The 24724-nt window shown below is 41.3% G+C and overlaps 2 protein-coding genes across 4 annotated transcripts in view; one reads left to right on the top strand and one right to left on the bottom strand.

The window, feature by feature from the left end:
* Positions 1–24724, bottom strand: part of LOC138918366 (phosphatidylinositol 3,4,5-trisphosphate 3-phosphatase TPTE2-like) — a 257717-nt gene that overhangs the window by 120160 nt on the left and 112833 nt on the right. The window contains exons 30-36 of one of the 2 annotated variants that reach the window (XM_070239617.1): positions 21893–21940; positions 20956–21009; positions 14827–14874; positions 13890–13943; positions 7746–7793; positions 6809–6862; positions 680–727 (exon numbers count right to left, since the gene is read on the bottom strand). The exons of the other annotated variant lie outside the window; for it this stretch is intronic. Coding sequence (XP_070095718.1) covers positions 680–727; positions 6809–6862; positions 7746–7793; positions 13890–13943; positions 14827–14874; positions 20956–21009; positions 21893–21940 — 354 coding nt within the window. The remainder of the gene's footprint in view (positions 1–679; positions 728–6808; positions 6863–7745; positions 7794–13889; positions 13944–14826; positions 14875–20955; positions 21010–21892; positions 21941–24724) is intronic. 2 annotated transcript variants of the gene reach the window in all.
* LOC138918378 (uncharacterized) lies at positions 221–24079 on the top strand. 2 transcript variants are annotated; one of them, XM_070239638.1, is made up of 5 exons: positions 221–334; positions 7284–7400; positions 14365–14481; positions 21431–21547; positions 22018–24079. In XM_070239638.1, exons 1-5 carry the CDS (start codon positions 260–262, stop codon positions 22318–22320), a joined length of 729 nt encoding a protein of 242 aa, XP_070095739.1. In that variant the 5' UTR covers positions 221–259; the 3' UTR covers positions 22321–24079. The 2 variants fall into 2 exon arrangements, 1 of the variants encoding a protein (XP_070095739.1); XR_011427708.1 differs by adding an exon at positions 8378–8445 and having other exon boundaries at positions 224–334; positions 21431–24079.

Raw genomic sequence — 24724 nt, forward strand, 5'->3', positions numbered from 1 at the left:
TCAAAAAGCCTAATGAATGAAGATATTGAAATACAATTCTTCACTACTGAACCTTACTCTCACGTGTAATTGCATCGAGGTTGAATTTAGCTCAAAATTCAACTCCAGGTTGTAGGCACACATTTCCCCAGCTCCTCCTAATTTCCTGATCCTCAACACCCTCCACCACATCCTGACCCTTCATGTATCATGTATGTCTTTTCTGTTCCTCATACAGGGTTCAGATGACTGCAGGTCTGAGGCACGGGCTCCCTCCACTATGACGGTGGCTTGGCATTCGGGACACCAGCTTCAGATGGTGGCAGAGCTCTGGAGGCTGAGGAAAGGAGCCGAGGTCTGTTGAGCTCCATTCTCTTCTGCTGAGAGCTCCACTGCTCCCTCTCCACTGCTACCGTCTCCTTGCTCCAAATAGGATTCTCTCCTCTCCTGGCCCACTCTAGCAGAGTCTTACACACAGGCATTCTGAGAGTTTCCTCAAAGCTTTGGCTACTACTTTCTAAGGCTCACAAACAAACCGTGAGTAAGAAGTCTCCCTCTTATGACTCCTCCTTCCTTTTGCCACCTAGGCCCAACAGGAAAGAAAGTTACCTACAGAAGCTTATAGTCTCTTACGGAAACCTGTTGTTGCCATCGATGCCCCCCGTACCTTTCACCACTCAGATCACTCATGTCAACTCACCCCATCTTGTCACTGTTGCCAGACGACATTCGGGAAGAATCCATAACCCTGCCATAGAGTAAAAAACAGGTACAAAAAATAGAGTCAGACATTTTGGAAGATAATCAGGTTCTTTTTCCCAACAGAATTGCAGCACACAAAAAGTAAAGTCACGAGGAAACACGACAGAAACAAAAGCATCCGTTTCAGGGTCCAGCACTGGAACCTCTGACACAGTTTCCGGGTTCTGTATGTGCGTGTGTGCGTGTCTGTGTGTCCCTGTGTGTATCCACTGGAAAGAGAATGAAGGGAACAAGGGAGACATAGCATTCATGATTAAACCTCCTTCCTTCTTCACCATTTTGTTTCTCCTTCATGCACTCTGGAATCAATTTGGGAAACGTGAGAGGGATCTGAGTGTGTCGGGATGGGGAGGTGCATCCAAGTAAGAGCTAACACAGAGATATAGATAGAAAGAGAATACACAAGAACAATGAACATACAGTGTCAGGGCCTAGTCCCTGGTTGTTATTTGGTAGGAAAGAAACAAGTAGGAAGGTCAAGGATGACCAAATGATGATTAAAAGATTTTCTGACCTGCGTGAAGACCATGCGTTTACAATGATTCTTTTTCTTTTTCTTTTTCTCTACAGTCCTTTCAGAAAACGTTATCTGGTTATATTATCCAAAATCAAGACTTTTCACCTCAAAACTGGCTTGGGTAATCTTTTCTCTATTTATCTTTTTCTTCATCTACAAAATAAGACACTTGCAAAATGCACTTTGAGTCTGTCACCTTCACAGTATCATGCTAATATTCAGCACTGCACAAATATTATTGATTTTTGGACAGCCTGCACTCTTCACCAAATTCTTTCAAATTTCATTAATTCTGTATCTGGCAACAATATACATTAGTATATATATCTTAAAGTTCAAATACACTTAAAGGTTCTCATCAAAGTAACACACCCTGATAATTTCCAGAGAAATCATGGGTTCCTATCAAGACGCCAAATGGTACGGCATGTTGCATCCTCCTCCCAAAACTTCAGAAGTCCTAAGGAACTATGCACCCCCAGAAATAACAAGAGTGACAACCCTGGGAAATGACAGAGGCCTGAAGGCTGTCTCTTAATTGGTGGGTAGCCTGGGATTAGGGGCAGTGGGTGGCAGCCTTGAGGGGCTCAGTGTGAGGGAAAATTTTAAGGACCGTTCTTGCCTCTCCCCTGAGTTGCTTGGAAGCGATCACTTTCCTTTCTCAGCAGAAACAAGTAGCAACCACCCAGATGTAGCTAGGATAAAAGTAGAGTAGCATTAGGTTAGCTGATGAAAGCAGGGAAGGGCTGAACAATCCTTGATCCTTCACTCCTCCACCTCCTCCGTCTCCCAAGCCCCAGGTGACAACCTCAAATGCCTCCTCAAATGCCGCTTTCCCCAAGAGCTCAAAGGTGACAGATCCTGACCACAGGAGTTGAGTGGTCACAGTGTTTCACGGTTTCTGAGACTGTCTGCGCCTGGGGCCATCACCTCCCCTCATACTAAACTTACTTAGAAAAACACACCTTAGGTCCTAGGTCTCAACAAAGGTGACTATATAATACAGCACCCAAGAGAGGACACTTCTGAGAGTGAAAAGGACACACTATTAATAATTATTCTGAGATAACAGCCACAGACTGAGATGGTCCCAAGCAAAACGTTAGCCCTTCTCTAATACAAGATGCCAGACAGAGTAGCCAACAGCCACAAGGAATGAAAGCTCACAAGTCAAAACAATTACATACCTGAGGAGTACAACGACTGAAAAAGAAATACAACAAAGTGAGCAACATATACCATTTGAAGTAGAACTACTGGAACATACTGGAACATAAGCATGACAAATACACTTAAAGATACAAGGGAAGATGTTAGTAGCACGAAGCGACAATGAGAAACCATAAGGAAAACCTCATGAGGAAATAGGTGTAAAAGTACGATTGTTAAAGACTTAAGTCGTGGGATAAATAGCAGTGTGGATACATGAGAACAGCAAATTATTTAGACATGGAAAATGACATTGAGAAACTCTCCCAGAAAACACAATAAAACAATAAAGTGAGAGAATATTTAAAAGAACAGCAGTGTGATATGGTGGGTAAAATAAGACATCTAACATCTGAAATAAACGAAATCCAAGACATCTAAGACGGAAAAAAAAGAAAACAGAGAAGAGGAAATATTCAAAAACTAATGAAGATAAATTTCACAAAGTTAAAGAAGGAAGTAAAAAATTATCTGTCAAGGATCCATGGAAATGAAGAGAAAATTCTAAAAGCTTCCAAAAAGAGCAAAGAAAATAAGAACAGACTGACACGATCTCTCTCTAGAGCAAACAGAACACATCTTGTTTGAGAGCACACAAGTGACATTTATGAAAACAGACAACATATTTGGACATAAACAAAGCATTAATAACGTGCGCGGGAGCAATATCATATAGATTTTCTCTGACCGTATCGCAACTGCAATAGCTTTTTAAAAGTCAACATAATATCAAAGAAGAAAAAAGTTGAAGGACTGACATGAGCCAATGTCAAAATTCACTATAAAGCTACAGCAATCAAGACAGTGCGGTACTGGCGAAAGAACAGACAAATGGACCAAAGGAGCAGAACAGAGAGCCTAGAAATAGATGCCCGTTAACATACTCCACCGTTCTTTGACAAAGGAGCACAGACCATACAATGGAGCAAAGACAGTCTTATCAACGAATGGTGCTGGAAGAACTGGACATCCACGTGCGAGACAATGAACGTGCACATGGACCTTTACACCTTTACAAAACGGAAATCAAAATGCATTATAGACCCACATGTAAAAAGCAAAACTCTAGAATTCCTAGAAGACAATAACACGGAAGAAAACCGAGATGACCTCTTTAGAAACATGACTTTCTAGATGTGACAGCAAAATCAAGATCATGAAAGGAATAACTGATAAGCTGGACTTCATTAACATTTTAAACTGCTGCTCCACAAGACACAATGTCAAGAGGATAAAAACACAAGCCACAGACTGGGAGAAAACATTTGCAAAAGGCACAGTTGATAAAGGAATAACAAATATACAAATACGCAAAGAAATCTTAAAACTAAACAACAAGAACACGCACAACCAGATTAAAAAATGGGGCAAACAACTTAGACATCTGGCCAAAGAAGACATAAAAATGGCAACTAAGAGTACGAGACGATGCTCCACATCATATGGCTCCAGGGAAATGCAAATTGAACAACAATGAGATACCACTACACACCTGTTAGAATAGTCAAAATATGGAACACTAACAACAGCAATTGCTGACAAGCATGTGGAGCAATGGAGACACTCATTCAGTATTGGTGGCAAGGCAAAACGGAACAGCCACTCTGGAAGGCAGTTTAGGGGTTTCTTACAAAACTAAGCATAACCCTTAACGTACGATCCAGCTTAACATACGCTCCTTGGTATTTACCCCAACGAGTTCAAAACTTACACGCAGATGAAAACCTGCGCACAAATGCTGATAGCAGCTTTACTCGTAGTCGCCAAAAAGCGGAAGCAACCAAGATGTCCTGCACCAGATGAACGGATGAACAAACCGTGGTACATCTAGTCAACGGCATATTATTCAGCGCTAAAAAGCAACGAGCTATCAAGCTGTGAAAAGAAACCTTACATGCATGTTACTTTGTGAAAGAAGCCAATCTGAAAAGGTTGCATACTGTATGAGGCCAACTATATGACATTCTGGAAGTGGCAAAATTGGGGCGACAGGAAGAGATCCGTGGTTGCCAGGAGTTGGCGGGGAGAAGGATGAATAGGCGGAGCACAAAGGATTTTTAGGGCAGTGAAAATACTCCATCGTTATGAAACTCTAATGACAGATTCATGTCATTCTACTTTTATCCAAACCCATAGAATGTATGACACCAAGAGTGAGTCGCAATGTAAACCATAAATCAGATAATATTCCATTATGGCTTTCATTTTCCAATTCTGGTAATCGTATTATGGTTACGGAAGTGAAAATTTTCTGATTTTGATCACTGTGCTGTGGTTAGGTGTCCCTGAAGGTAGAAAAATAAAACTGAAATATTCAGGAGTAAAGGGTATGTGGTCTGCATTTTCTCTCTAATGATTCAGGAATAGAGCCTAAGTGTGTAGGAAGGTGTGTGTCACGTGTGTGTCTATCAAACATCTTCTGCCTCAACTCACATAAAAATCAGGTCTAGATACAGGTATATTGAGAGAGAGAGCTCTTTCTATGTGTATATCTATATCTAAACGTATTTTCTTTCTCTCTCTCTCTTTCTATATATATCTATAGATCGATAGATCGATAGATAGATAGATTTATGTCTATATACCTACATATCCATATGATGGGAATAACAAAGGAAATGTGACAAAATGTTAACAATTGGAAATGTAAGTAAAGGGTATACTGGAGCTTTTGGAACCATTTGCGAGAAATTTCTGTATGTGTTGGAATATTGTTCAGTCTTAAAAAGAAATGAAATTCTGACACATGCTGCAACATGGATTGACTTTGAGGGCATTGTGCTAAATGAAATAACTAGTCACAAGAAGACAAATTTTGCATGATTCCACTGACATGACATACCTAGAGTAGTCAAACTCACAGAGACAGAAGGTAGAATGGTGGTTGCCAAGAGCTTGGGAAAGGGGCAACGGGGAGAGTAGTTTAATGTGTACAGAGTTTCAGTTTTGCAAGACGAGAAGAGTTCTGCAGGTTGGCTGCACAACAATATGAAGGTACCTAACGCTACAGAATGGCACACTTAAAAATGCTGAAGATGATCAATTTTAGGTTACATGCATTTACCACAATTTAGAAATCTGCATAAGTTTCGAATTCTTACAATGGAAAAAGTGTTTCAAAAATAGCTCTCCTGGTGCTTGTTCTGGTGAAAATGAGATTGGGGAAAAAAGGAGATAGTACAAAAAAGCTGACGTTGAAAAACCAAAAATTGTCTGTCTCAACTCATCCTACATCCAACCTATTCCACCAAGGAAACTTGAAAGTGCATTTAGAACAATGCCCCTTACTGAGTCTATGTCTTGATTTGCTCTGTCAACCTCCTGACTAAAGACTCAAAGGGCTATCTTCACTGGGTCTCTCCACACTCTGTCTGGAGTCGGCTCCCTGTTTTGTGGTCAGCTCTCACTCTTCTCAGCATTCACGTGGGAGAGGGAATATCGAGCTGCACAGACTCTCCAGCCCTTAAAAGCCCATATAGCGGCAGAGACAACATACCCTCTCCACATCCCAGACATCACCCCAAAAGATGTCCACATACCTGGGAATGCACAGTCTAGGAGTGCATCTCTAGAAAAGCCTACCTCTCTAGAAAGCTACAGTTGGTACGTCTACGGTTCACGATTGGAGTTTGTATTGGTTGCAGAGCCTCAAGCATGACCCCTCATTGCCTTGCCAGTGCTACTAGGATTGAGCCAAAACCATTCAGCAGAGCCTACAATGCCCTTCAAAACCTGACCCTGCCAGCCCTCATCCTTGTGGCGCACCTCTCTCTCCCTCAATCCTGTTCTCCAGTCCTGACCTCCTTTTATTTCCTCCCAAGAGCCATATGCCTTCCAACACTGCTCAATGACGTCAGAAAAAGAAGTGAGAGGTATAAGGACTGGACAGGAAAAATGAAAGTTATCGCTGTTTTCAGATGACATGACTAAGTACACGGAAAACTTTTGTTCCATGTAATAAGCACTTAAATGGTATTTATTACGTGCCAGACATCATCCTAAGTGTTTAACACTTATTTGGTCCTCATAACAAATCGTCACGGAGCCTGGAGAGTTGTTCCATGTTAACGTAAACACCAAGAAATGCAACAACATGTCATTTGAGATTTCCTACATGGGACAGTGATGTGACCAACTTATTTGAACAAGGATTCTGTGAATCTAAGAATATGATAAACATGACTTAGCTCAGTGGATCCGAAATTTTAGAAAAGATCTTAGAATCATTGTCCAGAATATTCCGCATTCCCATGGATCATGCCGCGTCTGCATTTCACTCACTCTCTCTCTCTCTCTCTCTCTCTCTCTCTCTCTCTCTCTCTCTCTGAGTATATACGTCACCTTTTGTTGGTGGTTCCATCACAGATTATTTCTGTCAGTTCATCGGGGTCATTTCTAAAGAATTAAAAGCATATATGATCAGACTCCAAGTGACTTCATAGAGTTACACTCTTGTTTGCAATTAGTTACAAGTAGTCTTCAAGTGGTAAACTGGTTGAACCCTAAAGAATTATGTGGGTGTTAGTTATTTGGAAACTAGTATTTTAATCTTCCCTAGAAATAGGGCTTTCTATAGTTGTAACGGAGATCTTCGGCCGGTCAAAAAGCCTAATGAATGAAGATATTGAAATACAATTCTTCACTACTGAACCTTACTCTCACGTGTAATTGCATCGAGGTTGAATTTAGCTCAAAATTCAACTCCAGGTTGTAGGCACACATTTCCCCAGCTCCTCCTAATTTCCTGATCCTCAACACCCTCCACCACATCCTGACCCTTCATGTATCATGTATGTCTTTTCTGTTCCTCATACAGGGTTCAGATGACTGCAGGTCTGAGGCACGGGCTCCCTCCACTATGACGGTGGCTTGGCATTCGGGACACCAGCTTCAGATGGTGGCAGAGCTCTGGAGGCTGAGGAAAGGAGCCGAGGTCTGTTGAGCTCCATTCTCTTCTGCTGAGAGCTCCACTGCTCCCTCTCCACTGCTACCGTCTCCTTGCTCCAAATAGGATTCTCTCCTCTCCTGGCCCACTCTAGCAGAGTCTTACACACAGGCATTCTGAGAGTTTCCTCAAAGCTTTGGCTACTACTTTCTAAGGCTCACAAACAAACCGTGAGTAAGAAGTCTCCCTCTTATGACTCCTCCTTCCTTTTGCCACCTAGGCCCAACAGGAAAGAAAGTTACCTACAGAAGCTTATAGTCTCTTACGGAAACCTGTTGTTGCCATCGATGCCCCCCGTACCTTTCACCACTCAGATCACTCATGTCAACTCACCCCATCTTGTCACTGTTGCCAGACGACATTCGGGAAGAATCCATAACCCTGCCATAGAGTAAAAAACAGGTACAAAAAATAGAGTCAGACATTTTGGAAGATAATCAGGTTCTTTTTCCCAACAGAATTGCAGCACACAAAAAGTAAAGTCACGAGGAAACACGACAGAAACAAAAGCATCCGTTTCAGGGTCCAGCACTGGAACCTCTGACACAGTTTCCGGGTTCTGTATGTGCGTGTGTGCGTGTCTGTGTGTCCCTGTGTGTATCCACTGGAAAGAGAATGAAGGGAACAAGGGAGACATAGCATTCATGATTAAACCTCCTTCCTTCTTCACCATTTTGTTTCTCCTTCATGCACTCTGGAATCAATTTGGGAAACGTGAGAGGGATCTGAGTGTGTCGGGATGGGGAGGTGCATCCAAGTAAGAGCTAACACAGAGATATAGATAGAAAGAGAATACACAAGAACAATGAACATACAGTGTCAGGGCCTAGTCCCTGGTTGTTATTTGGTAGGAAAGAAACAAGTAGGAAGGTCAAGGATGACCAAATGATGATTAAAAGATTTTCTGACCTGCGTGAAGACCATGCGTTTACAATGATTCTTTTTCTTTTTCTTTTTCTCTACAGTCCTTTCAGAAAACGTTATCTGGTTATATTATCCAAAATCAAGACTTTTCACCTCAAAACTGGCTTGGGTAATCTTTTCTCTATTTATCTTTTTCTTCATCTACAAAATAAGACACTTGCAAAATGCACTTTGAGTCTGTCACCTTCACAGTATCATGCTAATATTCAGCACTGCACAAATATTATTGATTTTTGGACAGCCTGCACTCTTCACCAAATTCTTTCAAATTTCATTAATTCTGTATCTGGCAACAATATACATTAGTATATATATCTTAAAGTTCAAATACACTTAAAGGTTCTCATCAAAGTAACACACCCTGATAATTTCCAGAGAAATCATGGGTTCCTATCAAGACGCCAAATGGTACGGCATGTTGCATCCTCCTCCCAAAACTTCAGAAGTCCTAAGGAACTATGCACCCCCAGAAATAACAAGAGTGACAACCCTGGGAAATGACAGAGGCCTGAAGGCTGTCTCTTAATTGGTGGGTAGCCTGGGATTAGGGGCAGTGGGTGGCAGCCTTGAGGGGCTCAGTGTGAGGGAAAATTTTAAGGACCGTTCTTGCCTCTCCCCTGAGTTGCTTGGAAGCGATCACTTTCCTTTCTCAGCAGAAACAAGTAGCAACCACCCAGATGTAGCTAGGATAAAAGTAGAGTAGCATTAGGTTAGCTGATGAAAGCAGGGAAGGGCTGAACAATCCTTGATCCTTCACTCCTCCACCTCCTCCGTCTCCCAAGCCCCAGGTGACAACCTCAAATGCCTCCTCAAATGCCGCTTTCCCCAAGAGCTCAAAGGTGACAGATCCTGACCACAGGAGTTGAGTGGTCACAGTGTTTCACGGTTTCTGAGACTGTCTGCGCCTGGGGCCATCACCTCCCCTCATACTAAACTTACTTAGAAAAACACACCTTAGGTCCTAGGTCTCAACAAAGGTGACTATATAATACAGCACCCAAGAGAGGACACTTCTGAGAGTGAAAAGGACACACTATTAATAATTATTCTGAGATAACAGCCACAGACTGAGATGGTCCCAAGCAAAACGTTAGCCCTTCTCTAATACAAGATGCCAGACAGAGTAGCCAACAGCCACAAGGAATGAAAGCTCACAAGTCAAAACAATTACATACCTGAGGAGTACAACGACTGAAAAAGAAATACAACAAAGTGAGCAACATATACCATTTGAAGTAGAACTACTGGAACATACTGGAACATAAGCATGACAAATACACTTAAAGATACAAGGGAAGATGTTAGTAGCACGAAGCGACAATGAGAAACCATAAGGAAAACCTCATGAGGAAATAGGTGTAAAAGTACGATTGTTAAAGACTTAAGTCGTGGGATAAATAGCAGTGTGGATACATGAGAACAGCAAATTATTTAGACATGGAAAATGACATTGAGAAACTCTCCCAGAAAACACAATAAAACAATAAAGTGAGAGAATATTTAAAAGAACAGCAGTGTGATATGGTGGGTAAAATAAGACATCTAACATCTGAAATAAACGAAATCCAAGACATCTAAGACGGAAAAAAAAGAAAACAGAGAAGAGGAAATATTCAAAAACTAATGAAGATAAATTTCACAAAGTTAAAGAAGGAAGTAAAAAATTATCTGTCAAGGATCCATGGAAATGAAGAGAAAATTCTAAAAGCTTCCAAAAAGAGCAAAGAAAATAAGAACAGACTGACACGATCTCTCTCTAGAGCAAACAGAACACATCTTGTTTGAGAGCACACAAGTGACATTTATGAAAACAGACAACATATTTGGACATAAACAAAGCATTAATAACGTGCGCGGGAGCAATATCATATAGATTTTCTCTGACCGTATCGCAACTGCAATAGCTTTTTAAAAGTCAACATAATATCAAAGAAGAAAAAAGTTGAAGGACTGACATGAGCCAATGTCAAAATTCACTATAAAGCTACAGCAATCAAGACAGTGCGGTACTGGCGAAAGAACAGACAAATGGACCAAAGGAGCAGAACAGAGAGCCTAGAAATAGATGCCCGTTAACATACTCCACCGTTCTTTGACAAAGGAGCACAGACCATACAATGGAGCAAAGACAGTCTTATCAACGAATGGTGCTGGAAGAACTGGACATCCACGTGCGAGACAATGAACGTGCACATGGACCTTTACACCTTTACAAAACGGAAATCAAAATGCATTATAGACCCACATGTAAAAAGCAAAACTCTAGAATTCCTAGAAGACAATAACACGGAAGAAAACCGAGATGACCTCTTTAGAAACATGACTTTCTAGATGTGACAGCAAAATCAAGATCATGAAAGGAATAACTGATAAGCTGGACTTCATTAACATTTTAAACTGCTGCTCCACAAGACACAATGTCAAGAGGATAAAAACACAAGCCACAGACTGGGAGAAAACATTTGCAAAAGGCACAGTTGATAAAGGAATAACAAATATACAAATACGCAAAGAAATCTTAAAACTAAACAACAAGAACACGCACAACCAGATTAAAAAATGGGGCAAACAACTTAACAGACATCTGGCCAAAGAAGACATAAAAATGGCAACTAAGAGTACGAGACGATGCTCCACATCATATGGCTCCAGGGAAATGCAAATTGAACAACAATGAGATACCACTACACACCTGTTAGAATAGTCAAAATATGGAACACTAACAACAGCAATTGCTGACAAGCATGTGGAGCAATGGAGACACTCATTCAGTATTGGTGGCAAGGCAAAACGGAACAGCCACTCTGGAAGGCAGTTTAGGGGTTTCTTACAAAACTAAGCATAACCCTTAACGTACGATCCAGCTTAACATACGCTCCTTGGTATTTACCCCAACGAGTTCAAAACTTACACGCAGATGAAAACCTGCGCACAAATGCTGATAGCAGCTTTACTCGTAGTCGCCAAAAAGCGGAAGCAACCAAGATGTCCTGCACCAGATGAACGGATGAACAAACCGTGGTACATCTAGTCAACGGCATATTATTCAGCGCTAAAAAGCAACGAGCTATCAAGCTGTGAAAAGAAACCTTACATGCATGTTACTTTGTGAAAGAAGCCAATCTGAAAAGGTTGCATACTGTATGAGGCCAACTATATGACATTCTGGAAGTGGCAAAATTGGGGCGACAGGAAGAGATCCGTGGTTGCCAGGAGTTGGCGGGGAGAAGGATGAATAGGCGGAGCACAAAGGATTTTTAGGGCAGTGAAAATACTCCATCGTTATGAAACTCTAATGACAGATTCATGTCATTCTACTTTTATCCAAACCCATAGAATGTATGACACCAAGAGTGAGTCGCAATGTAAACCATAAATCAGATAATATTCCATTATGGCTTTCATTTTCCAATTCTGGTAATCGTATTATGGTTACGGAAGTGAAAATTTTCTGATTTTGATCACTGTGCTGTGGTTAGGTGTCCCTGAAGGTAGAAAAATAAAACTGAAATATTCAGGAGTAAAGGGTATGTGGTCTGCATTTTCTCTCTAATGATTCAGGAATAGAGCCTAAGTGTGTAGGAAGGTGTGTGTCACGTGTGTGTCTATCAAACATCTTCTGCCTCAACTCACATAAAAATCAGGTCTAGATACAGGTATATTGAGAGAGAGAGCTCTTTCTATGTGTATATCTATATCTAAACGTATTTTCTTTCTCTCTCTCTCTTTCTATATATATCTATAGATCGATAGATCGATAGATAGATAGATTTATGTCTATATACCTACATATCCATATGATGGGAATAACAAAGGAAATGTGACAAAATGTTAACAATTGGAAATGTAAGTAAAGGGTATACTGGAGCTTTTGGAACCATTTGCGAGAAATTTCTGTATGTGTTGGAATATTGTTCAGTCTTAAAAAGAAATGAAATTCTGACACATGCTGCAACATGGATTGACTTTGAGGGCATTGTGCTAAATGAAATAACTAGTCACAAGAAGACAAATTTTGCATGATTCCACTGACATGACATACCTAGAGTAGTCAAACTCACAGAGACAGAAGGTAGAATGGTGGTTGCCAAGAGCTTGGGAAAGGGGCAACGGGGAGAGTAGTTTAATGTGTACAGAGTTTCAGTTTTGCAAGACGAGAAGAGTTCTGCAGGTTGGCTGCACAACAATATGAAGGTACCTAACGCTACAGAATGGCACACTTAAAAATGCTGAAGATGATCAATTTTAGGTTACATGCATTTACCACAATTTAGAAATCTGCATAAGTTTCGAATTCTTACAATGGAAAAAGTGTTTCAAAAATAGCTCTCCTGGTGCTTGTTCTGGTGAAAATGAGATTGGGGAAAAAAGGAGATAGTACAAAAAAGCTGACGTTGAAAAACCAAAAATTGTCTGTCTCAACTCATCCTACATCCAACCTATTCCACCAAGGAAACTTGAAAGTGCATTTAGAACAATGCCCCTTACTGAGTCTATGTCTTGATTTGCTCTGTCAACCTCCTGACTAAAGACTCAAAGGGCTATCTTCACTGGGTCTCTCCACACTCTGTCTGGAGTCGGCTCCCTGTTTTGTGGTCAGCTCTCACTCTTCTCAGCATTCACGTGGGAGAGGGAATATCGAGCTGCACAGACTCTCCAGCCCTTAAAAGCCCATATAGCGGCAGAGACAACATACCCTCTCCACATCCCAGACATCACCCCAAAAGATGTCCACATACCTGGGAATGCACAGTCTAGGAGTGCATCTCTAGAAAAGCCTACCTCTCTAGAAAGCTACAGTTGGTACGTCTACGGTTCACGATTGGAGTTTGTATTGGTTGCAGAGCCTCAAGCATGACCCCTCATTGCCTTGCCAGTGCTACTAGGATTGAGCCAAAACCATTCAGCAGAGCCTACAATGCCCTTCAAAACCTGACCCTGCCAGCCCTCATCCTTGTGGCGCACCTCTCTCTCCCTCAATCCTGTTCTCCAGTCCTGACCTCCTTTTATTTCCTCCCAAGAGCCATATGCCTTCCAACACTGCTCAATGACGTCAGAAAAAGAAGTGAGAGGTATAAGGACTGGACAGGAAAAATGAAAGTTATCGCTGTTTTCAGATGACATGACTAAGTACACGGAAAACTTTTGTTCCATGTAATAAGCACTTAAATGGTATTTATTACGTGCCAGACATCATCCTAAGTGTTTAACACTTATTTGGTCCTCATAACAAATCGTCACGGAGCCTGGAGAGTTGTTCCATGTTAACGTAAACACCAAGAAATGCAACAACATGTCATTTGAGATTTCCTACATGGGACAGTGATGTGACCAACTTATTTGAACAAGGATTCTGTGAATCTAAGAATATGATAAACATGACTTAGCTCAGTGGATCCGAAATTTTAGAAAAGATCTTAGAATCATTGTCCAGAATATTCCGCATTCCCATGGATCATGCCGCGTCTGCATTTCACTCACTCTCTCTCTCTCTCTCTCTCTCTCTCTCTCTCTCTCTCTCTCTCTCTCTCTCTCTCTGAGTATATACGTCACCTTTTGTTGGTGGTTCCATCACAGATTATTTCTGTCAGTTCATCGGGGTCATTTCTAAAGAATTAAAAGCATATATGATCAGACTCCAAGTGACTTCATAGAGTTACACTCTTGTTTGCAATTAGTTACAAGTAGTCTTCAAGTGGTAAACTGGTTGAACCCTAAAGAATTATGTGGGTGTTAGTTATTTGGAAACTAGTATTTTAATCTTCCCTAGAAATAGGGCTTTCTATAGTTGTAACGGAGATCTTCGGCCGGTCAAAAAGCCTAATGAATGAAGATATTGAAATACAATTCTTCACTACTGAACCTTACTCTCACGTGTAATTGCATCGAGGTTGAATTTAGCTCAAAATTCAACTCCAGGTTGTAGGCACACATTTCCCCAGCTCCTCCTAATTTCCTGATCCTCAACACCCTCCACCACATCCTGACCCTTCATGTATCATGTATGTCTTTTCTGTTCCTCATACAGGGTTCAGATGACTGCAGGTCTGAGGCACGGGCTCCCTCCACTATGACGGTGGCTTGGCATTCGGGACACCAGCTTCAGATGGTGGCAGAGCTCTGGAGGCTGAGGAAAGGAGCCGAGGTCTGTTGAGCTCCATTCTCTTCTGCTGAGAGCTCCACTGCTCCCTCTCCACTGCTACCGTCTCCTTGCTCCAAATAGGATTCTCTCCTCTCCTGGCCCACTCTAGCAGAGTCTTACACACAGGCATTCTGAGAGTTTCCTCAAAGCTTTGGCTACTACTTTCTAAGGCTCACAAACAAACCGTGAGTAAGAAGTCTCCCTCTTATGACTCCTCCTTCCTTTTGCCACCTAGGCCCAACAGGAAAGAAAGTTACCTACAGAAGCTTATAGTCTCTTACGGAAACCTGTTGTTGCCATCGATGCCCCCCGTACCTTTCACCACTCAGATCACTCATGTCAACTCACCCCATCTTGTCACTGTTGCCAGACGACATTCGGGAAGAATCCATAACCCTGCCATAGAGTAAAAAACAGGTACAAAAAATAGAGTCAGACATTTTGGAAGATAATCAGGTTCTTTTTCCCAACAGAATTGCAGCACACAAAAAGTAAAGTCACGAGGAAACACGACAGAAACAAAAGCATCCGTTTCAGGGTCCAGCACTGGAACCTCTGACACAGTTTCCGGGTTCTGTATGTGCGTGTGTGCGTGTCTGTGTGTCCCTGTGTGTATCCACTGGAAAGAGAATGAAGGGAACAAGGGAGACATAGCATTCATGATTAAACCTCCTTCCTTCTTCACCATTTTGTTTCTCCTTCATGCACTCTGGAATCAATTTGGGAAACGTGAGAGGGATCTGAGTGTGTCGGGATGGGGAGGTGCATCCAAGTAAGAGCTAACACAGAGATATAGATAGAAAGAGAATACACAAGAACAATGAACATACAGTGTCAGGGCCTAGTCCCTGGTTGTTATTTGGTAGGAAAGAAACAAGTAGGAAGGTCAAGGATGACCAAATGATGATTAAAAGATTTTCTGACCTGCGTGAAGACCATGCGTTTACAATGATTCTTTTTCTTTTTCTTTTTCTCTACAGTCCTTTCAGAAAACGTTATCTGGTTATATTATCCAAAATCAAGACTTTTCACCTCAAAACTGGCTTGGGTAATCTTTTCTCTATTTATCTTTTTCTTCATCTACAAAATAAGACACTTGCAAAATGCACTTTGAGTCTGTCACCTTCACAGTATCATGCTAATATTCAGCACTGCACAAATATTATTGATTTTTGGACAGCCTGCACTCTTCACCAAATTCTTTCAAATTTCATTAATTCTGTATCTGGCAACAATATACATTAGTATATATATCTTAAAGTTCAAATACACTTAAAGGTTCTCATCAAAGTAACACACCCTGATAATTTCCAGAGAAATCATGGGTTCCTATCAAGACGCCAAATGGTACGGCATGTTGCATCCTCCTCCCAAAACTTCAGAAGTCCTAAGGAACTATGCACCCCCAGAAATAACAAGAGTGACAACCCTGGGAAATGACAGAGGCCTGAAGGCTGTCTCTTAATTGGTGGGTAGCCTGGGATTAGGGGCAGTGGGTGGCAGCCTTGAGGGGCTCAGTGTGAGGGAAAATTTTAAGGACCGTTCTTGCCTCTCCCCTGAGTTGCTTGGAAGCGATCACTTTCCTTTCTCAGCAGAAACAAGTAGCAACCACCCAGATGTAGCTAGGATAAAAGTAGAGTAGCATTAGGTTAGCTGATGAAAGCAGGGAAGGGCTGAACAATCCTTGATCCTTCACTCCTCCACCTCCTCCGTCTCCCAAGCCCCAGGTGACAACCTCAAATGCCTCCTCAAATGCCGCTTTCCCCAAGAGCTCAAAGGTGACAGATCCTGACCACAGGAGTTGAGTGGTCACAGTGTTTCACGGTTTCTGAGACTGTCTGCGCCTGGGGCCATCACCTCCCCTCATACTAAACTTACTTAGAAAAACACACCTTAGGTCCTAGGTCTCAACAAAGGTGACTATATAATACAGCACCCAAGAGAGGACACTTCTGAGAGTGAAAAGGACACACTATTAATAATTATTCTGAGATAACAGCCACAGACTGAGATGGTCCCAAGCAAAACGTTAGCCCTTCTCTAATACAAGATGCCAGACAGAGTAGCCAACAGCCACAAGGAATGAAAGCTCACAAGTCAAAACAATTACATACCTGAGGAGTACAACGACTGAAAAAGAAATACAACAAAGTGAGCAACATATACCATTTGAAGTAGAACTACTGGAACATACTGGAACATAAGCATGACAAATACACTTAAAGATACAAGGGAAGATGTTAGTAGCACGAAGCGACAATGAGAAACCATAAGGAAAACCTCATGAGGAAATAGGTGTAAAAGTACGATTGTTAAAGACTTAAGTCGTGGGATAAATAGCAGTGTGGATACATGAGAACAGCAAATTATTTAGACATGGAAAATGACATTGAGAAACTCTCCCAGAAAACACAATAAAACAATAAAGTGAGAGAATATTTAAAAGAACAGCAGTGTGATATGGTGGGTAAAATAAGACATCTAACATCTGAAATAAACGAAATCCAAGACATCTAAGACGGAAAAAAAAGAAAACAGAGAAGAGGAAATATTCAAAAACTAATGAAGATAAATTTCACAAAGTTAAAGAAGGAAGTAAAAAATTATCTGTCAAGGATCCATGGAAATGAAGAGAAAATTCTAAAAGCTTCCAAAAAGAGCAAAGAAAATAAGAACAGACTGACACGATCTCTCTCTAGAGCAAACAGAACACATCTTGTTTGAGAGCACACAAGTGACATTTATGAAAACAGACAACATATTTGGACATAAACAAAGCATTAATAACGTGCGCGGGAGCAATATCATATAGATTTTCTCTGACCGTATCGCAACTGCAATAGCTTTTTAAAAGTCAACATAATATCAAAGAAGAAAAAAGTTGAAGGACTGACATGAGCCAATGTCAAAATTCACTATAAAGCTACAGCAATCAAGACAGTGCGGTACTGGCGAAAGAACAGACAAATGGACCAAAGGAGCAGAACAGAGAGCCTAGAAATAGATGCCCGTTAACATACTCCACCGTTCTTTGACAAAGGAGCACAGACCATACAATGGAGCAAAGACAGTCTTATCAACGAATGGTGCTGGAAGAACTGGACATCCACGTGCGAGACAATGAACGTGCACATGGACCTTTACACCTTTACAAAACGGAAATCAAAATGCATTATAGACCCACATGTAAAAAGCAAAACTCTAGAATTCCTAGAAGACAATAACACGGAAGAAAACCGAGATGACCTCTTTAGAAACATGACTTTCTAGATGTGACAGCAAAATCAAGATCATGAAAGGAATAACTGATAAGCTGGACTTCATTAACATTTTAAACTGCTGCTCCACAAGACACAATGTCAAGAGGATAAAAACACAAGCCACAGACTGGGAGAAAACATTTGCAAAAGGCACAGTTGATAAAGGAATAACAAATATACAAATACGCAAAGAAATCTTAAAACTAAACAACAAGAACACGCACAACCAGATTAAAAAATGGGGCAAACAACTTAGACATCTGGCCAAAGAAGACATAAAAATGGCAACTAAGAGTACGAGACGATGCTCCACATCATATGGCTCCAGGGAAATGCAAATTGAACAACAATGAGATACCACTACACACCTGTTAGAATAGTCAAAATATGGAACACTAACAACAGCAATTGCTGACAAGCATGTGGAGCAATGGAGACACTCATTCAGTATTGGTGGCAAGGCAAAACGGAACAGCCACTCTGGAAGGCAGTTTAGGGGTTTCTTACAAAACTAAGCATAACCCTTAACGTACGATCCAGCTTAACATACGCTCCTTGGTATTTACCCCAACGAGTTCAAAACTTACACGCAGATGAAAACCTGCGCACAAATGCTGATAGCAGCTTTACTCGTAGTCGCCAAAAAGCGGAAGCAACCAAGATGTCCTGCACCAGATGAACGGATGAACAAACCGTGGTACATCTAGTCAACGGCATATTATTCAGCGCTAAAAAGCAACGAGCTATCAAGCTGTGAAAAGAAACCTTACATGCATGTTACTTTGTGAAAGAAGCCAATCTGAAAAGGTTGCATACTGTATGAGGCCAACTATATGACATTCTGGAAGTGGCAAAATTGGGGCGACAGGAAGAGATCCGTGGTTGCCAGGAGTTGGCGGGGAGAAGGATGAATAGGCGGAGCACAAAGGATTTTTAGGGCAGTGAAAATACTCCATCGTTATGAAACTCTAATGACAGATTCATGTCATTCTACTTTTATCCAAACCCATAGAATGTATGACACCAAGAGTGAGTCGCAATGTAAACCATAAATCAGATAATATTCCATTATGGCTTTCATTTTCCAATTCTGGTAATCGTATTATGGTTACGGAAGTGAAAATTTTCTGATTTTGATCACTGTGCTGTGGTTAGGTGTCCCTGAAGGTAGAAAAATAAAACTGAAATATTCAGGAGTAAAGGGTATGTGGTCTGCATTTTCTCTCTAATGATTCAGGAATAGAGCCTAAGTGTGTAGGAAGGTGTGTGTCACGTGTGTGTCTATCAAACATCTTCTGCCTCAACTCACATAAAAATCAGGTCTAGATACAGGTATATTGAGAGAGAGAGCTCTTTCTATGTGTATATCTATATCTAAACGTATTTTCTTTCTCTCTCTCTCTTTCTATATATATCTATAGATCGATAGATCGATAGATAGATAGATTTATGTCTATATACCTACATATCCATATGATGGGAATAACAAAGGAAATGTGACAAAATGTTAACAATTGGAAATGTAAGTAAAGGGTATACTGGAGCTTTTGGAACCATTTGCGAGAAATTTCTGTATGTGTTGGAATATTGTTCAGTCTTAAAAAGAAATGAAATTCTGACACATGCTGCAACATGGATTGACTTTGAGGGCATTGTGCTAAATGAAATAACTAGTCACAAGAAGACAAATTTTGCATGATTCCACTGACATGACATACCTAGAGTAGTCAAACTCACAGAGACAGAAGGTAGAATGGTGGTTGCCAAGAGCTTGGGAAAGGGGCAACGGGGAGAGTAGTTTAATGTGTACAGAGTTTCAGTTTTGCAAGACGAGAAGAGTTCTGCAGGTTGGCTGCACAACAATATGAAGGTACCTAACGCTACAGAATGGCACACTTAAAAATGCTGAAGATGATCAATTTTAGGTTACATGCATTTACCACAATTTAGAAATCTGCATAAGTTTCGAATTCTTACAATGGAAAAAGTGTTTCAAAAATAGCTCTCCTGGTGCTTGTTCTGGTGAAAATGAGATTGGGGAAAAAAGGAGATAGTACAAAAAAGCTGACGTTGAAAAACCAAAAATTGTCTGTCTCAACTCATCCTACATCCAACCTATTCCACCAAGGAAACTTGAAAGTGCATTTAGAACAATGCCCCTTACTGAGTCTATGTCTTGATTTGCTCTGTCAACCTCCTGACTAAAGACTCAAAGGGCTATCTTCACTGGGTCTCTCCACACTCTGTCTGGAGTCGGCTCCCTGTTTTGTGGTCAGCTCTCACTCTTCTCAGCATTCACGTGGGAGAGGGAATATCGAGCTGCACAGACTCTCCAGCCCTTAAAAGCCCATATAGCGGCAGAGACAACATACCCTCTCCACATCCCAGACATCACCCCAAAAGATGTCCACATACCTGGGAATGCACAGTCTAGGAGTGCATCTCTAGAAAAGCCTACCTCTCTAGAAAGCTACAGTTGGTACGTCTACGGTTCACGATTGGAGTTTGTATTGGTTGCAGAGCCTCAAGCATGACCCCTCATTGCCTTGCCAGTGCTACTAGGATTGAGCCAAAACCATTCAGCAGAGCCTACAATGCCCTTCAAAACCTGACCCTGCCAGCCCTCATCCTTGTGGCGCACCTCTCTCTCCCTCAATCCTGTTCTCCAGTCCTGACCTCCTTTTATTTCCTCCCAAGAGCCATATGCCTTCCAACACTGCTCAATGACGTCAGAAAAAGAAGTGAGAGGTATAAGGACTGGACAGGAAAAATGAAAGTTATCGCTGTTTTCAGATGACATGACTAAGTACACGGAAAACTTTTGTTCCATGTAATAAGCACTTAAATGGTATTTATTACGTGCCAGACATCATCCTAAGTGTTTAACACTTATTTGGTCCTCATAACAAATCGTCACGGAGCCTGGAGAGTTGTTCCATGTTAACGTAAACACCAAGAAATGCAACAACATGTCATTTGAGATTTCCTACATGGGACAGTGATGTGACCAACTTATTTGAACAAGGATTCTGTGAATCTAAGAATATGATAAACATGACTTAGCTCAGTGGATCCGAAATTTTAGAAAAGATCTTAGAATCATTGTCCAGAATATTCCGCATTCCCATGGATCATGCCGCGTCTGCATTTCACTCACTCTCTCTCTCTCTCTCTCTCTCTCTCTCTCTCTCTCTCTCTCTCTGAGTATATACGTCACCTTTTGTTGGTGGTTCCATCACAGATTATTTCTGTCAGTTCATCGGGGTCATTTCTAAAGAATTAAAAGCATATATGATCAGACTCCAAGTGACTTCATAGAGTTACACTCTTGTTTGCAATTAGTTACAAGTAGTCTTCAAGTGGTAAACTGGTTGAACCCTAAAGAATTATGTGGGTGTTAGTTATTTGGAAACTAGTATTTTAATCTTCCCTAGAAATAGGGCTTTCTATAGTTGTAACGGAGATCTTCGGCCGGTCAAAAAGCCTAATGAATGAAGATATTGAAATACAATTCTTCACTACTGAACCTTACTCTCACGTGTAATTGCATCGAGGTTGAATTTAGCTCAAAATTCAACTCCAGGTTGTAGGCACACATTTCCCCAGCTCCTCCTAATTTCCTGATCCTCAACACCCTCCACCACATCCTGACCCTTCATGTATCATGTATGTCTTTTCTGTTCCTCATACAGGGTTCAGATGACTGCAGGTCTGAGGCACGGGCTCCCTCCACTATGACGGTGGCTTGGCATTCGGGACACCAGCTTCAGATGGTGGCAGAGCTCTGGAGGCTGAGGAAAGGAGCCGAGGTCTGTTGAGCTCCATTCTCTTCTGCTGAGAGCTCCACTGCTCCCTCTCCACTGCTACCGTCTCCTTGCTCCAAATAGGATTCTCTCCTCTCCTGGCCCACTCTAGCAGAGTCTTACACACAGGCATTCTGAGAGTTTCCTCAAAGCTTTGGCTACTACTTTCTAAGGCTCACAAACAAACCGTGAGTAAGAAGTCTCCCTCTTATGACTCCTCCTTCCTTTTGCCACCTAGGCCCAACAGGAAAGAAAGTTACCTACAGAAGCTTATAGTCTCTTACGGAAACCTGTTGTTGCCATCGATGCCCCCCGTACCTTTCACCACTCAGATCACTCATGTCAACTCACCCCATCTTGTCACTGTTGCCAGACGACATTCGGGAAGAATCCATAACCCTGCCATAGAGTAAAAAACAGGTACAAAAAATAGAGTCAGACATTTTGGAAGATAATCAGGTTCTTTTTCCCAACAGAATTGCAGCACACAAAAAGTAAAGTCACGAGGAAACACGACAGAAACAAAAGCATCCGTTTCAGGGTCCAGCACTGGAACCTCTGACACAGTTTCCGGGTTCTGTATGTGCGTGTGTGCGTGTCTGTGTGTCCCTGTGTGTATCCACTGGAAAGAGAATGAAGGGAACAAGGGAGACATAGCATTCATGATTAAACCTCCTTCCTTCTTCACCATTTTGTTTCTCCTTCATGCACTCTGGAATCAATTTGGGAAACGTGAGAGGGATCTGAGTGTGTCGGGATGGGGAGGTGCATCCAAGTAAGAGCTAACACAGAGATATAGATAGAAAGAGAATACACAAGAACAATGAACATACAGTGTCAGGGCCTAGTCCCTGGTTGTTATTTGGTAGGAAAGAAACAAGTAGGAAGGTCAAGGATGACCAAATGATGATTAAAAGATTTTCTGACCTGCGTGAAGACCATGCGTTTACAATGATTCTTTTTCTTTTTCTTTTTCTCTACAGTCCTTTCAGAAAACGTTATCTGGTTATATTATCCAAAATCAAGACTTTTCACCTCAAAACTGGCTTGGGTAATCTTTTCTCTATTTATCTTTTTCTTCATCTACAAAATAAGACACTTGCAAAATGCACTTTGAGTCTGTCACCTTCACAGTATCATGCTAATATTCAGCACTGCACAAATATTATTGATTTTTGGACAGCCTGCACTCTTCACCAAATTCTTTCAAATTTCATTAATTCTGTATCTGGCAACAATATACATTAGTATATATATCTTAAAGTTCAAATACACTTAAAGGTTCTCATCAAAGTAACACACCCTGATAATTTCCAGAGAAATCATGGGTTCCTATCAAGACGCCAAATGGTACGGCATGTTGCATCCTCCTCCCAAAACTTCAGAAGTCCTAAGGAACTATGCACCCCCAGAAATAACAAGAGTGACAACCCTGGGAAATGACAGAGGCCTGAAGGCTGTCTCTTAATTGGTGGGTAGCCTGGGATTAGGGGCAGTGGGTGGCAGCCTTGAGGGGCTCAGTGTGAGGGAAAATTTTAAGGACCGTTCTTGCCTCTCCCCTGAGTTGCTTGGAAGCGATCACTTTCCTTTCTCAGCAGAAACAAGTAGCAACCACCCAGATGTAGCTAGGATAAAAGTAGAGTAGCATTAGGTTAGCTGATGAAAGCAGGGAAGGGCTGAACAATCCTTGATCCTTCACTCCTCCACCTCCTCCGTCTCCCAAGCCCCAGGTGACAACCTCAAATGCCTCCTCAAATGCCGCTTTCCCCAAGAGCTCAAAGGTGACAGATCCTGACCACAGGAGTTGAGTGGTCACAGTGTTTCACGGTTTCTGAGACTGTCTGCGCCTGGGGCCATCACCTCCCCTCATACTAAACTTACTTAGAAAAACACACCTTAGGTCCTAGGTCTCAACAAAGGTGACTATATAATACAGCACCCAAGAGAGGACACTTCTGAGAGTGAAAAGGACACACTATTAATAATTATTCTGAGATAACAGCCACAGACTGAGATGGTCCCAAGCAAAACGTTAGCCCTTCTCTAATACAAGATGCCAGACAGAGTAGCCAACAGCCACAAGGAATGAAAGCTCACAAGTCAAAACAATTACATACCTGAGGAGTACAACGACTGAAAAAGAAATACAACAAAGTGAGCAACATATACCATTTGAAGTAGAACTACTGGAACATACTGGAACATAAGCATGACAAATACACTTAAAGATACAAGGGAAGATGTTAGTAGCACGAAGCGACAATGAGAAACCATAAGGAAAACCTCATGAGGAAATAGGTGTAAAAGTACGATTGTTAAAGACTTAAGTCGTGGGATAAATAGCAGTGTGGATACATGAGAACAGCAAATTATTTAGACATGGAAAATGACATTGAGAAACTCTCCCAGAAAACACAATAAAACAATAAAGTGAGAGAATATTTAAAAGAACAGCAGTGTGATATGGTGGGTAAAAAAAGACATCTAACATCTGAAATAAACGAAATCCAAGACATCTAAGACGGAAAAAAAAGAAAACAGAGAAGAGGAAATATTCAAAAACTAATGAAGATAAATTTCACAAAGTTAAAGAAGGAAGTAAAAAATTATCTGTCAAGGATCCATGGAAATGAAGAGAAAATTCTAAAAGCCTCCAAAAAGAGCAAAGAAAATAAGAACAGACTGACACGATCTCTCTCTAGAGCAAACAGAACACATCTTGTTTGAGAGCACACAAGTGACATTTATGAAAACAGACAACATATTTGGACATAAACAAAGCATTAATAACGTGCGCGGGAGCAATATCATATAGATTTTCTCTGACCGTATCGCAACTGCAATAGCTTTTTAAAAGTCAACATAATATCAAAGAAGAAAAAAGTTGAAGGACTGACATGAGCCAATGTCAAAATTCACTATAAAGCTACAGCAATCAAGACAGTGCGGTACTGGCGAAAGAACAGACAAATGGACCAAAGGAGCAGAACAGAGAGCCTAGAAATAGATGCCCGTTAACATACTCCACCGTTCTTTGACAAAGGAGCACAGACCATACAATGGAGCAAAGACAGTCTTATCAACGAATGGTGCTGGAAGAACTGGACATCCACGTGCGAGACAATGAACGTGCACATGGACCTTTACACCTTTACAAAACGGAAATCAAAATGCATTATAGAC

Source organism: Equus caballus, chromosome 17, assembly GCF_041296265.1.
Source record: "Equus caballus isolate H_3958 breed thoroughbred chromosome 17, TB-T2T, whole genome shotgun sequence".
Lineage (NCBI taxonomy): Eukaryota > Metazoa > Chordata > Mammalia > Perissodactyla > Equidae > Equus > Equus caballus.